The sequence below is a fragment of the Taudactylus pleione genome, unplaced genomic scaffold (assembly GCF_031769625.1).
Source record: "Taudactylus pleione unplaced genomic scaffold, aTauple2 ptg000156l, whole genome shotgun sequence".
Lineage (NCBI taxonomy): Eukaryota > Metazoa > Chordata > Amphibia > Anura > Myobatrachidae > Taudactylus > Taudactylus pleione.
The window spans coordinates 3,214,063-3,225,000 of record NW_028284558.1 but is presented as its reverse complement, the minus strand read 5'-3'; the positions used below and the strand labels follow the sequence as shown (position 1 = coordinate 3,225,000).

The following is a 10,938-nucleotide window of genomic DNA, read 5'->3' as shown; positions in this document are numbered from 1 at the left end:
CTGGCACTATTTGTGATCTAGGAGAGTCATTGGGTGAAGGCGTGAGGCGGTCCAGGTCACAGCCAGTGTAGATCCTGCAAGGCAAAAGCTGTAGTTGGTAAATAAGGCAGAGGATAGATAGATAGATAGATAGATAGATAGATAGATAGATAGATAGATAGATAGATAGATAGATAGATAGAAAACATGTAAATACCGTCTTATAGAATATTACACTGTTAACTCCTTTGTTTACATTTAGGGTTCTATTCAGCAAAATAACGATGTGGTGGTATTGTCACTGCACTTCATTGGTTTCTTTTAAGGTGCATTTTATATAAGCGCTTCTAGATTTATTATTTACGTTCAATTTATCCCTTGTGTACTCTGTTGAATCAAGCCTGTTTTAAAAACGTACAATAAAAATCGGTACAATAATATGCATTTGTGTAACATACCTTTGTTCACTTGCAACAAACTTAATTCAAAATATGTGTAGGGACTTGGAAAGTTCATGACATACCTTGTGACTAGACTATATTTTCATATGTACCCAATAGGAATGTCTATGCACGGCATCAGTCTTATGGCGGGCACCCACAATCTTTATTGAAATCCTACGATACAGGTCTATACATTGCTCTATAATACACTGTAATGTTATGTGCTCTGCATCTCATTGCAAACTAGCTGCCAAAGCAGCTGAATACATTTAATGGAACACCAACAATTTGAAAGTAGCCAAAAGTGTGTGTGTGTGTGTGTGTGTGTGTGTGTGTGTGTGTGTGTGTGTGTGTGTGTGTGTGTGTGTGTGTGTGTGTGTGTGTGTGTGTGTGTGTGTGTGTGTGTGTGTGTGTGTGTGTGTAAAGTGGTCTAGGATTGAATATTGATCCAGATATTATTCAGTATAATGCAAGCTATACAGTTAGCAATAAGGTACACAGCGGTGGCTGCAAGGGTCTTGTTGAAGTGATATATATATATATATATATATATATATATATATATATATAGCTTCCCAGACTCAATATTAATTATTATTTATAGTCTTGCTAACCGAAAAGGTGACACTTACATTATTGTTAGTGTGAGCGATGTTATTCCTATCATATATCTATACACCTGTGCCTTTGATTAAAAAAAAATAATATATATATATATATATATATATATTATATATACTGGTTTAATCACTAGGAAACTATTTATTATTATTAGTATTAATAATAGTAATAATAATAGTAGTAATAATAATAATAATAATTTACGATTGCAAGTAAACCGGTGGAAAATACAAAAGTGATTAAATCTGGACGTAGGATTAGTTTATGTTAGTCTATCTTTACGCAACATATTTAATACTACCTTGCATTATGGAGACAACTAAATATATATATATATATATATATATACTTAGTTGTATATATATATACACAGTATCTATTTTTGCAAAAATGCGTATATATGTATATATATACACACACACACACAGAGGTAGGTGGCACATATACAGAATTGTTTATTTACTTACGTATCATAATTGTCTCTGAATCCTTTGGCAAAAGGGTTATGGTCAATCTTGAGTTGAGTAATCTAAATGTAAAAATAAAAATAAATAAATGATTTCACTAATGTGTGTCCTCGCGTCCTTCCCTGGTATTAGAAATTACATTCATGTTGGCAATATGTGCAAATTTACTACATTCTGGTCTAATTATAGAATGCTATATAAGCAGTCTATAATTAGATTCTTGTGTCGAATTATTTATTGCATCGTCATTCATTTTATTTATTTTTGTTCCATAAACACTTGTCTAAGGAATATCATTTTTATGTTTTAAAAAAAGATGATTTACAAAAGTACATTCTCCTTTGCATTCAGCAAAAATCTCGGCTACGACATTAAATCAGATATTGAACAAGTAAAAAATACAGATTTTTTTTTAAATATTATAAACTACACATTCCGCATAGTACACCCACGCAGTTTACTTAAATGCTCCACTTTTTAGTTATTATGTACCAATTAGTAAGTGTTCCTTTATATGGCACGTGTGTTATATATTCAATGCAACTTATTTATTTCATTGTACCCCAAAGAATATGATAATACCTCCAATTATAATTATTTTCCTCTGCTATGTTTATGACAGTAGCCACCTGATAGGTGTTAGTGTAAAGGACACAAGTGCATATTTACATCAGTATTCTGGTAAGCAGTGACAGCAATGAACTGAGTCTCTGGGAAGGTGAATGTCTGCACTCTGCCAGGCTGACTTGTATCCTCTGTGCCATCCTCATTCACTTCTACCACATGCAGCCGCGGCTGGTACTTGTGTAAGGACTGCAAGACAACCATCTGCCAAAACATCATTAGAAACGGGTGACGGTGACATCAGAAATGCTAGTATACAGATTGTGACCTTTAATATGGATACATGGGTTATTGGAATATGGATACATTACTGGATTCGCCATTACCATGCAAGATATTTTAATATCAACTAATACACAGTTGATTAAACAGCCATAGATTACAGCCTACTCTCTTGCCAATATGGAAGACTACAATAAATCTGGGGGATGTAGCAATCAAATCTTGTGAGAAATCAACGCAATGAGACGGCATCGGATCCACCACGCCTCACAACTCTCCTGCAAACTCGTATTATAGAAGGTTTTCTAATTGCACCAGCTAACACACATGCACAGTAATTTATTCCAGGCTGGTTTGTGTATCTGCATGTGTTTGAAATGGATCATGCAGATGGCGTACAATGACACACATGCTATAAATATATCCCATGCTGGGTGATAGCAGGCTGGGGATTGAATACAAGAGCTGCACTTATAATGCATTAACTGGTGAGTACAACTTCTTCTAAAGCCTCACAACAGACCTCCTAATCCTAATTAGCAGCATCTCACTGACCTGGCCGTTGTTGTTAGAAGCCCCCTTATTGTTCGTAAGTTTCATCTTCCCAAATGAGATTTCCTGGCGCATCCAGTGTGCTCCTGTGTTAGGGGAATCCGGGTGCATGTACACCCTATTACCTGTTGCAGAATAACATAGGTGTTAATGATATACTTGCTGAAAATAAGGATATTTATTGTAACATTATTGCCTGAATTTCATTTACATGAATTCCATCATTTGCATATTATTTTCTCCAGCATCCAGTTTTTTTCCACCCTATCATCTGCTCATAAAAATAGGCTTTTTTTCCAGATCACAAAAGGCTCTAATTAATGTTTCTCACCTAAAAGAGTGTCAGGGACTAAAAAGGGAGAGTGTTAATTGGGACTTGCCTTGTACATTGGTGTCCGCTTTGCCACAAGGAACCCATTTGCCCCCTTGAAATCTCCAGTGATTGGGATCAGCAAGAATCACATCTACAAAAATATTGTAATGTGCCGTGGGATCCAGACCAGAGATATTAAAACTTAGGAATGGAAACATGCGTCTATTGGAGAGAGAGAAGGAAAATATATGTATTCAGTTAGGGAAAGAGTATAGTGAAATAATATATATTTATTATTAATTATTATTATCTTTATTATTTTAATAATAGGAAAAAAAATATATTTTGTTTCGACATAAAAAGACTTTATGCATCACATTCAAATGCTGCCAAATAATTTACAATCCTTAATGTTGTAAAATGTATTAAAAAAACGAACATAGTATTGATATCCATAATAGAAAAGAAAAAAACGACCGTAATAATAATAACAGTAATAATAATAATATAAAAATATATGCAAATATATTTTATGCTTATAAGTATTTCCAAAATAAACATTGGAACGGAAAATGACAAGAACTATTTAACCCAATGTATTTGTATTTCCATCATGTAGAAAGAGAACCTAAACATTTTAAAAACTACAGTTTGTCAGATTAAAAGTAGACAAATATAAAATACAATAAAAAAGTACGACATATTTAGATTAAACAATTTAATAATCAGTGCAGTGAAATCATGTCCAGCATCTCTATACATTAATGCCTAAACACATGAACTAAAGCAGTTTAGATATCGGAGGTTAATAGCTCCTGTCCAGTCTAGGCACTGCGGGCATGGCATATATGTTGGCACTGTACTCACCTGCCTTGCTTGGTGATGATCATCTCCGTCTGGTGCCTATGAAACTTCAGCCAGAGTGGCCTGTTACACAGGTAGACCTGAGCCTTGCCAGGGACTAGCCCAGGCTGTGCTGTGGAGAACTGGTAGAAGGGTGCCCCTTGATAGGAGTGCCCGTACTGCTGGGTGTATGGGTATCCGGTGCCAGGGTATCCTTGCGGTGATGAGTTGCCCAGGAGGCTGTTGTAAGCTCCATTGGTGATGACTGGGTGGTGAGCCATGTACCGGCTGGGACTCCCGATGGAAAACGCTGGGTGAGCAGGTCCATGCTGGCTTGAGTAGGGGAACATAGTAGTTGCAGGAGCTGTAGACTGGGACTGACTGGGCTGAGGAGGGAGGAGATAGCGATCTGCTGCAGAGCCATCGAAATTATGACGAATCTCAGAGACCCCATCCAAGGCAGGAGCCAAGGCAGGAGACAGCTTACCCCTCTGGCCGTCCCCTGGTGCGTCCTTAGAGTCAGGGAACCTGTCTGGATCTGACTGATTCGTCATCCCCCTGGTAGTTTTTTTCAAAGGTGAACTTCTCTCTAGGTTGTCAGCAGTGGAGATAATGGGATGTTCATGCAAAGCCAGCTCAGATGTGCTTGCATGGGGGTATGTGCTGCTCACACTGAGGAATTTCTTGGAGAGCATGACAGAGGGAGAGATGCAATGATCCAGCTGCATAGCTAGCACCCAGCTAACCCCTCAGCCCCCTGTTATTGGAAAGCACTCACATAAAGCTCACATGCAGGGGGACAATTAATATCTTAGTAAGTCTAGAACACTTGGTGCTTCCTCCCGGAGCTTTGATCCACTTTTTTTTTCCTTGGGAGCACAGATTGGCCAATTGACTCCATGCAGCAACAAGACAACATTCACTTTTGATCCTGCTGCATGGGGAAGTGATGAAACAGCTCCTACCATTGGTTGACTGCTGACAGTAATTTAATTAGATAGACATTAATTAGGATAATCACCTGGCTCCTGGTCGCTGGGATGGCAAATTGAGGGGGGGGGGGGGGGGATTGTGTATGTGTTTTCTGTGTACTAGAAGCAGAATAAAAAAGTAAAAAATATCACTGCATTCACTGAGAGCTTGTAAAGAAGTGTTAGGAATTATCTCTATTTAGTGTGAATCTGATCCATCCTCCTATTTACTGTGGGTGGCATATTGTGGTATAGCTGCTTAGGTGCAAATTGTGCCATCTTTGCTAGAACAGACACAGTGGTCAGGGAGAGGACATTGGGCGTTTTACAAGATCTGATGATTTGAGCAACTCCAACTCTCAGCTGCTTCCTAAGCAAAACCTTAAGGAGAAAAGAGAATCAGCTGGGGCTGTGTGATCTCAGGCGAGCAGGAGAATATTGGATAGGATCTGAAATAATTATAAGCTGCTGTCATGAAGTGACTTGATGCATTTGTAGTGATGTTTACGACATCTCTGATAAATAAATATTTCATCCATGTCTCTAATGCAAGATAATAAAAAAAAATGCAGACCTGTGTACTGTATACTTCTGTGCTTTAAATTGGAACTATTGTTAAAAATCTTAGTTCTGCTGTTCCATCATTATAGAGTAACACCCTTTCTCTCTATGAATATATACAAAGTGCCTCTTGTAGCTCAACCCCACCCCCTACACCTTCCCTTCTACATTGTCAGTCAGTCTTTGTGTCACATAAATATACATAATTCAATGATAGAAAGTACTAACGCAAAAAAATGTAATTATAACTGGCAATGTGTGATTTCTGCAATTAAAAATCATTGTATTTACATAGACATTGGTGTGTGTGCGTGTATTTCTAGGTATATATATTAGAGATGTGCAGGTTCGGATTTACTCGGTTCTTATCGCCATTTTACCTCAAGTTCGGATTAGTTCGGATTTATGTTATTGGCTATCCAAAACACGTGATAGCCGATAGCCAATAAAATGCCATTTTGAGATCCGAGTAAAACCGAGTAAATCCGAACCCGCTCATCTCTAATAAATAAATATATATATATATATATATATATATGTATAGTTTATCATGCTAATCACTAATGTACACCTTTCTTTATATATGCTGTTTTACATATTAATTACTTACTTTACACAAGTCAATAGCTTAACACAAAAATGCATAGACCATTATTACTGAAGATAACTCTTTAAATAGAGAGCCAAAACCTTAATCAACCTTTATCTTGCCATATTATTACTGTTATTTGACTATGTCTATAGGTGACTTATACAGTACACCTATTTTATATAATCCCTATACCAGTCCTCAAGGCTCCCCAACAGTTCAGGTTTTAGAGATATCTATGGTCGAGCAGAGGGGGTTAAATCAAATTGACTGAGGTACTAATTTAGTCACCTTTGCTCAACCATGGATAACTCAAAAACCTGAACTGTTGAGGAGCCTTGAGGACCGCATTTGGGAACCTCTGCCTTATACCCTAAATCTTTTAAATCTATAGTTGAACAGGTTCAACTATAGAAGCCTGGTAGTGGAAATGACTAAATCCTTCCATCATTCTGCCGCCTACCTTTATCTGTCCAGACAATAGGGGGAGTACCAGGAATCAAGGTAACTGTATTGGAAGATGTGTATTTTAAATAATAATCTGAAATACTTTTAATATTAAGATGTATACCTGGGTTGATGCTGTCACTAATAGCAAGGATACCTATCACAATGTTAGAAGTGTAATAGGGACCCTTATGGGGAGGAGTTAGCCCAATTAAGAAGTGTAAATTAGCTAGAAAACATATTTGCCTTGGGGAGTTGAGAGGAGATGTATCTGATGCCAATGATACTGTAAATTCTATGCGGTGTGCTTTTATGGAAAAACAAGCTATGTAGTTCTTATAGCTGCAACTGGAATGCATTGCATTGTAAAATATAACAGTATCCTGGAAACTTAATACTCTGTTATAGATGGTGTGAAAGGAAAGATAATAAAGTATAAACATAATTGTGGGCTAGACTATTGCAATGATCCTCAATGATAGAATTCTACTGCACACACAAAAATAAAATATTTCCACAAAAGGGATCATGCATAAAATAATAGATTTTTACGTCACAGATGTACCCTACTCATTTTAATGTGAAATGTTTGATAATGATCCCTCGAACTGGTGCTAATTGATGAACTGCTCGAGCACTTCAGCAACTGCTTAAATATAGTCTAGGCCACCAGCAATACAGTTGACAGTTATGTGTGTTTTGATGCAATAAAATTAAATGTCTTGTGTAGCAACCAGTGGGCTATCCAGCTGATGTAGAACTATAAGATCTCGTATGTAATGCAATGTTGGAATTAGTTCCTCAAAAGCTGAATAGTCATTGGAGGCCGAAAGTAAACTGAAGACAAGAATAGAACAAGGTTCTTTGTGTCACAGCTAATGTTACCATACAGCAACTCTGACACAAAAATTTTCAAAGCAATATCTGGGGGCTTTCATGAAATACCCTGTGTTGTTGTGAATATACACGTGATCTGACTAACTAAAGGTTGTTCAACCGCCCCCCTTTCTTCCCTCATATTAGGTCCGAGGGTTTCTAATCCAGCGGATGTCACAGTGATGAATAATCTGCATTTTTTCTGATGGTGACATTTGACAAGTAGTTGACAGATCTCTAGAGTAAATGTTCTGTATTAGAGTGATTGCAGTCACTTTGCTGGCGCCATAACTAATATAGTACACATTTTAATAAATTGAAGTATTTGTGGTTTTCCAACTCCAGTCAGTCCTCATTTACCTCCACTTCCAAACAGTCCAGTTTTAAGGATACATGTGCATAATTATAGGTGAGTTAGTTACTCAGTCATGACTCACCTGTGCTTAAGGTCGGTTACAATTAAAACCTGGTTTGTTAGAGTACTGGAGTTGGGAATCATTGGCCTAGCACTTTAATATTTTCTTGAATGAAAGAGTTATTTGCTATTTGTCCATTCATGCTGGTTACATTGTCACTTGAGAAACATTTGCTAAAGGCGAGTGATTCCCTATTGAATTTGAAGCAACTAGTCACTTATGGCAGACAGATATCCAGGGCCGGAGCAATGTTCCTCGCCACCCTAGACAAACTTCATCCTACTGCACCCAATAACCAACAATTCCCACTTCCCAGCCCCTCAGGTGAACATTTGGAAGTAGAGTTCCACAGCCGCCACTGGCATGAAGTCCAAGTTAATTTTGTGATCGGTAGACTCAGTGGTGCCCCCTAGATCCCGGCACCCTAGGCTACTGCCTAATGGTAGAGCTGGCTCTGAAGGCATCACAATTTGTGTTTGGCTGGCTACCCACTGACACATGATCATTAATGCCTGTATTAAAATTTCGGACCATTCGTATAGCTCCTTCTATAGAAAAGGTTATATATACACATCTCATCCATGGCAGCAGATACCAAGGGGTTAATCCTCCGCTTAAGTCAGGACAGGATATAAAGCACATTCACAAAGTACATAACGCTTCTGTCCTTACCCCAAGCTGTAAAAAAATATATATATCTGAACATAACACAAAAACAAATATGATAGAAAAGTAGTTCCCAACTCACGTTCTTATGCACCAGCAAAAGATCATGTTTTGTGGATTTCTTTTTTTTATTAACTATATTAATTTTTATTAGATCATATTATCATGCATAGGAAAATAAGGGAGAAAACCCCCGAAATAAGGGTTTGAAAATAAAAAAAAAAGGAAAAAGGGAAACACAATATAAAGGACAAAATTAGGTAATAGTCAGCCGGGTACATGTGTAATTCAATAAAAAATACATAAAGTACAAAATACTAAGTAAACACATATCTGCAAAAATATAGGGAGGTTAAAGGGCTGAAATACCGGAAGCAGGCAACCCGCTACTGCTACACCGGTAGGTCAAAATAAAAGCTATGGAGGAGTTAGTTTACTCTAGTAATATATAAATGTCAAGAGAGACATTTTGTTACCAAAGATGTAGGCTTTGTTAAAATATGGAGCTTCAAAGGTTTCCATTTCAAAGTTATGTTGAATTTAGGTAACAACTTTAGCTAAAATAGGGATAGTTGGAGATTTCCTTAGTTGAGTCAATGTGACTTTAGCCACTAGCAATATTTGACCTGATAAATAGCGTTCAGAATTAGGGATAGAAAGGGGACACCAATACAGGAGAGTGAAAGCTGGATCAGGACTAACAACTAAAGTACATTAATTACTTTTGACAATAGGTAAAAAACTTCAAGCCAAAATTGGCGCAGGAAAGGGCATTCCCAAAAAACATGTAGGAGTGTACCTTCCTCTGCACACTGGCACCAACAGTATGTTGAGCATGTTGACCACATTTTATAAAGTTTCACTGGTGTAAGGTAGAGCCAATGAAGCAATTTAAAATGCATCTCAATATAGTTAGCATATATGGATATATGAGACGAGTTAACATATATGCTCTCCCACTTTGCAGTTGTAATAGTACAATGTAAATCTGATTCCCATTGCTGTTGAGTTACAGATTTATCAGTCGGTAGAATCTGAATATGCTGGTACCGAAAGGAAATATCACCCTGAGATGCACAGGTGTTCAATTTACTTAAGCACCAAGGTGTTGGAGAGGAAAGATCTTTGGGCAATTTAGACATGGACCTCAACCAATGGGCAATTTGAAAATACTGATACGGAGTGGTGGCAGGGAGTCCATATTTCAACTGGAGATAAGAAAAAGTTAATCGGATGTCTCCTTGAAGAAGATCCTGGAGGGCAGCCAAACCTTTTGATATCCAACTATCAAGGCGCAGGTGTAGTATTAGGTGACCTAATGCCCGGAGAGATAGATTTGTAGATTGACATCCTTAGTCAGCTTGTACAAAAGCACTGGTGTCCCATACTTTAACAGCTTCTGTAATAGAAGACAATGTTTAGGTAGTGGGCGAATCGTACTTGGAAGCAAGAGTAGTTTTTAAATTGTGTCATAGTACATGCAGATTGATAAAGAGGGAAATCTAAGAGGTTAAAGCCCACCATACTTCCTGGGTAATTATGAGTTTTTTAAATTGTACTGAATAACAGGTAGGGAAAAGATAGAGAATAGTCTGTGGATTTCTTTAATAATGCACAGGTGAGTCAGTTTATGTTGCTGGGTCAGTATTTATCCACAGACAGAAGTCCTCAAACATGACCTGTTGGGGGTCCTTGAGGACTGAAGTTGGGAACGACTGTGATAGAACAAATTAGGGTTATGAAGTAGGGCTGAGGTTCCCAAATCTGCCATTACAGTCAATGTTTTAATGCTATCCATGCTTGAGCACAGGTTACTTAAGTAGTACCTCTTCAATTTGATTTAACCATTTGGACTCACTATCACTGCTACACACTAAACACTCTTCATTCAAAACTCTTATCTGGTGAGGGCTGAAATAGCTTTTGGAGAAAGTTGGCACAGATGACCAATTCTACTGCTTTGTAGCATACTTCAGAAAAAGTTAAATGCTTGATCTGCCAATGCTGCTGCCATTGCTAAAGGTCTTTATTAAAATCTGGGTTTTCTTTTACTGGACACTATATTTATCCCATCAGGCAATAGTGGCCTTAGTGGCAGCCTGTCCTTTCTTTGTGTCCAGAGTGAAAAAGGATGCATTGTCTTTCTATGCTCTTCAGGCCTCTTTCAGCTTGGTTTGCAAGGCTGCGGACGCACACGCACCCGGTCGATGTTTGCATTGTGCGTGTGCGTGAACCGGCTGCTGCAATTTGAAAGCGAACACAGAGCCATCGAAAAATGATTGACAGGAAGTAACATTTTGGGGTGGAAGGGGGGGTGGTCAAAGGAACGCAGGCGCGCCTGTGTGTTT

General features: G+C 37.9%; 1 protein-coding gene across 1 annotated transcript in view; it reads right to left on the bottom strand.

The window, feature by feature from the left end:
• Positions 1–4,939, bottom strand: part of TBR1 (T-box brain transcription factor 1) — a 6,859-nt gene extending 1,920 nt beyond the window's left edge. The window contains exons 1-6 of the mRNA XM_088474882.1: positions 4,089–4,939; positions 3,289–3,443; positions 2,912–3,033; positions 2,180–2,338; positions 1,511–1,572; positions 1–74 (exon numbers count right to left, since the gene is read on the bottom strand). The exon at positions 1–74 is cut by the window's left edge and continues 1,920 nt beyond it. Of these exons, the coding sequence (XP_088331008.1) occupies positions 1–74; positions 1,511–1,572; positions 2,180–2,338; positions 2,912–3,033; positions 3,289–3,443; positions 4,089–4,792 (1,276 nt within the window). The 5' untranslated portion in view covers positions 4,793–4,939. The remainder of the gene's footprint in view (positions 75–1,510; positions 1,573–2,179; positions 2,339–2,911; positions 3,034–3,288; positions 3,444–4,088) is intronic.
• Positions 4,940–10,938: the final 5,999 nt, after the last annotated feature.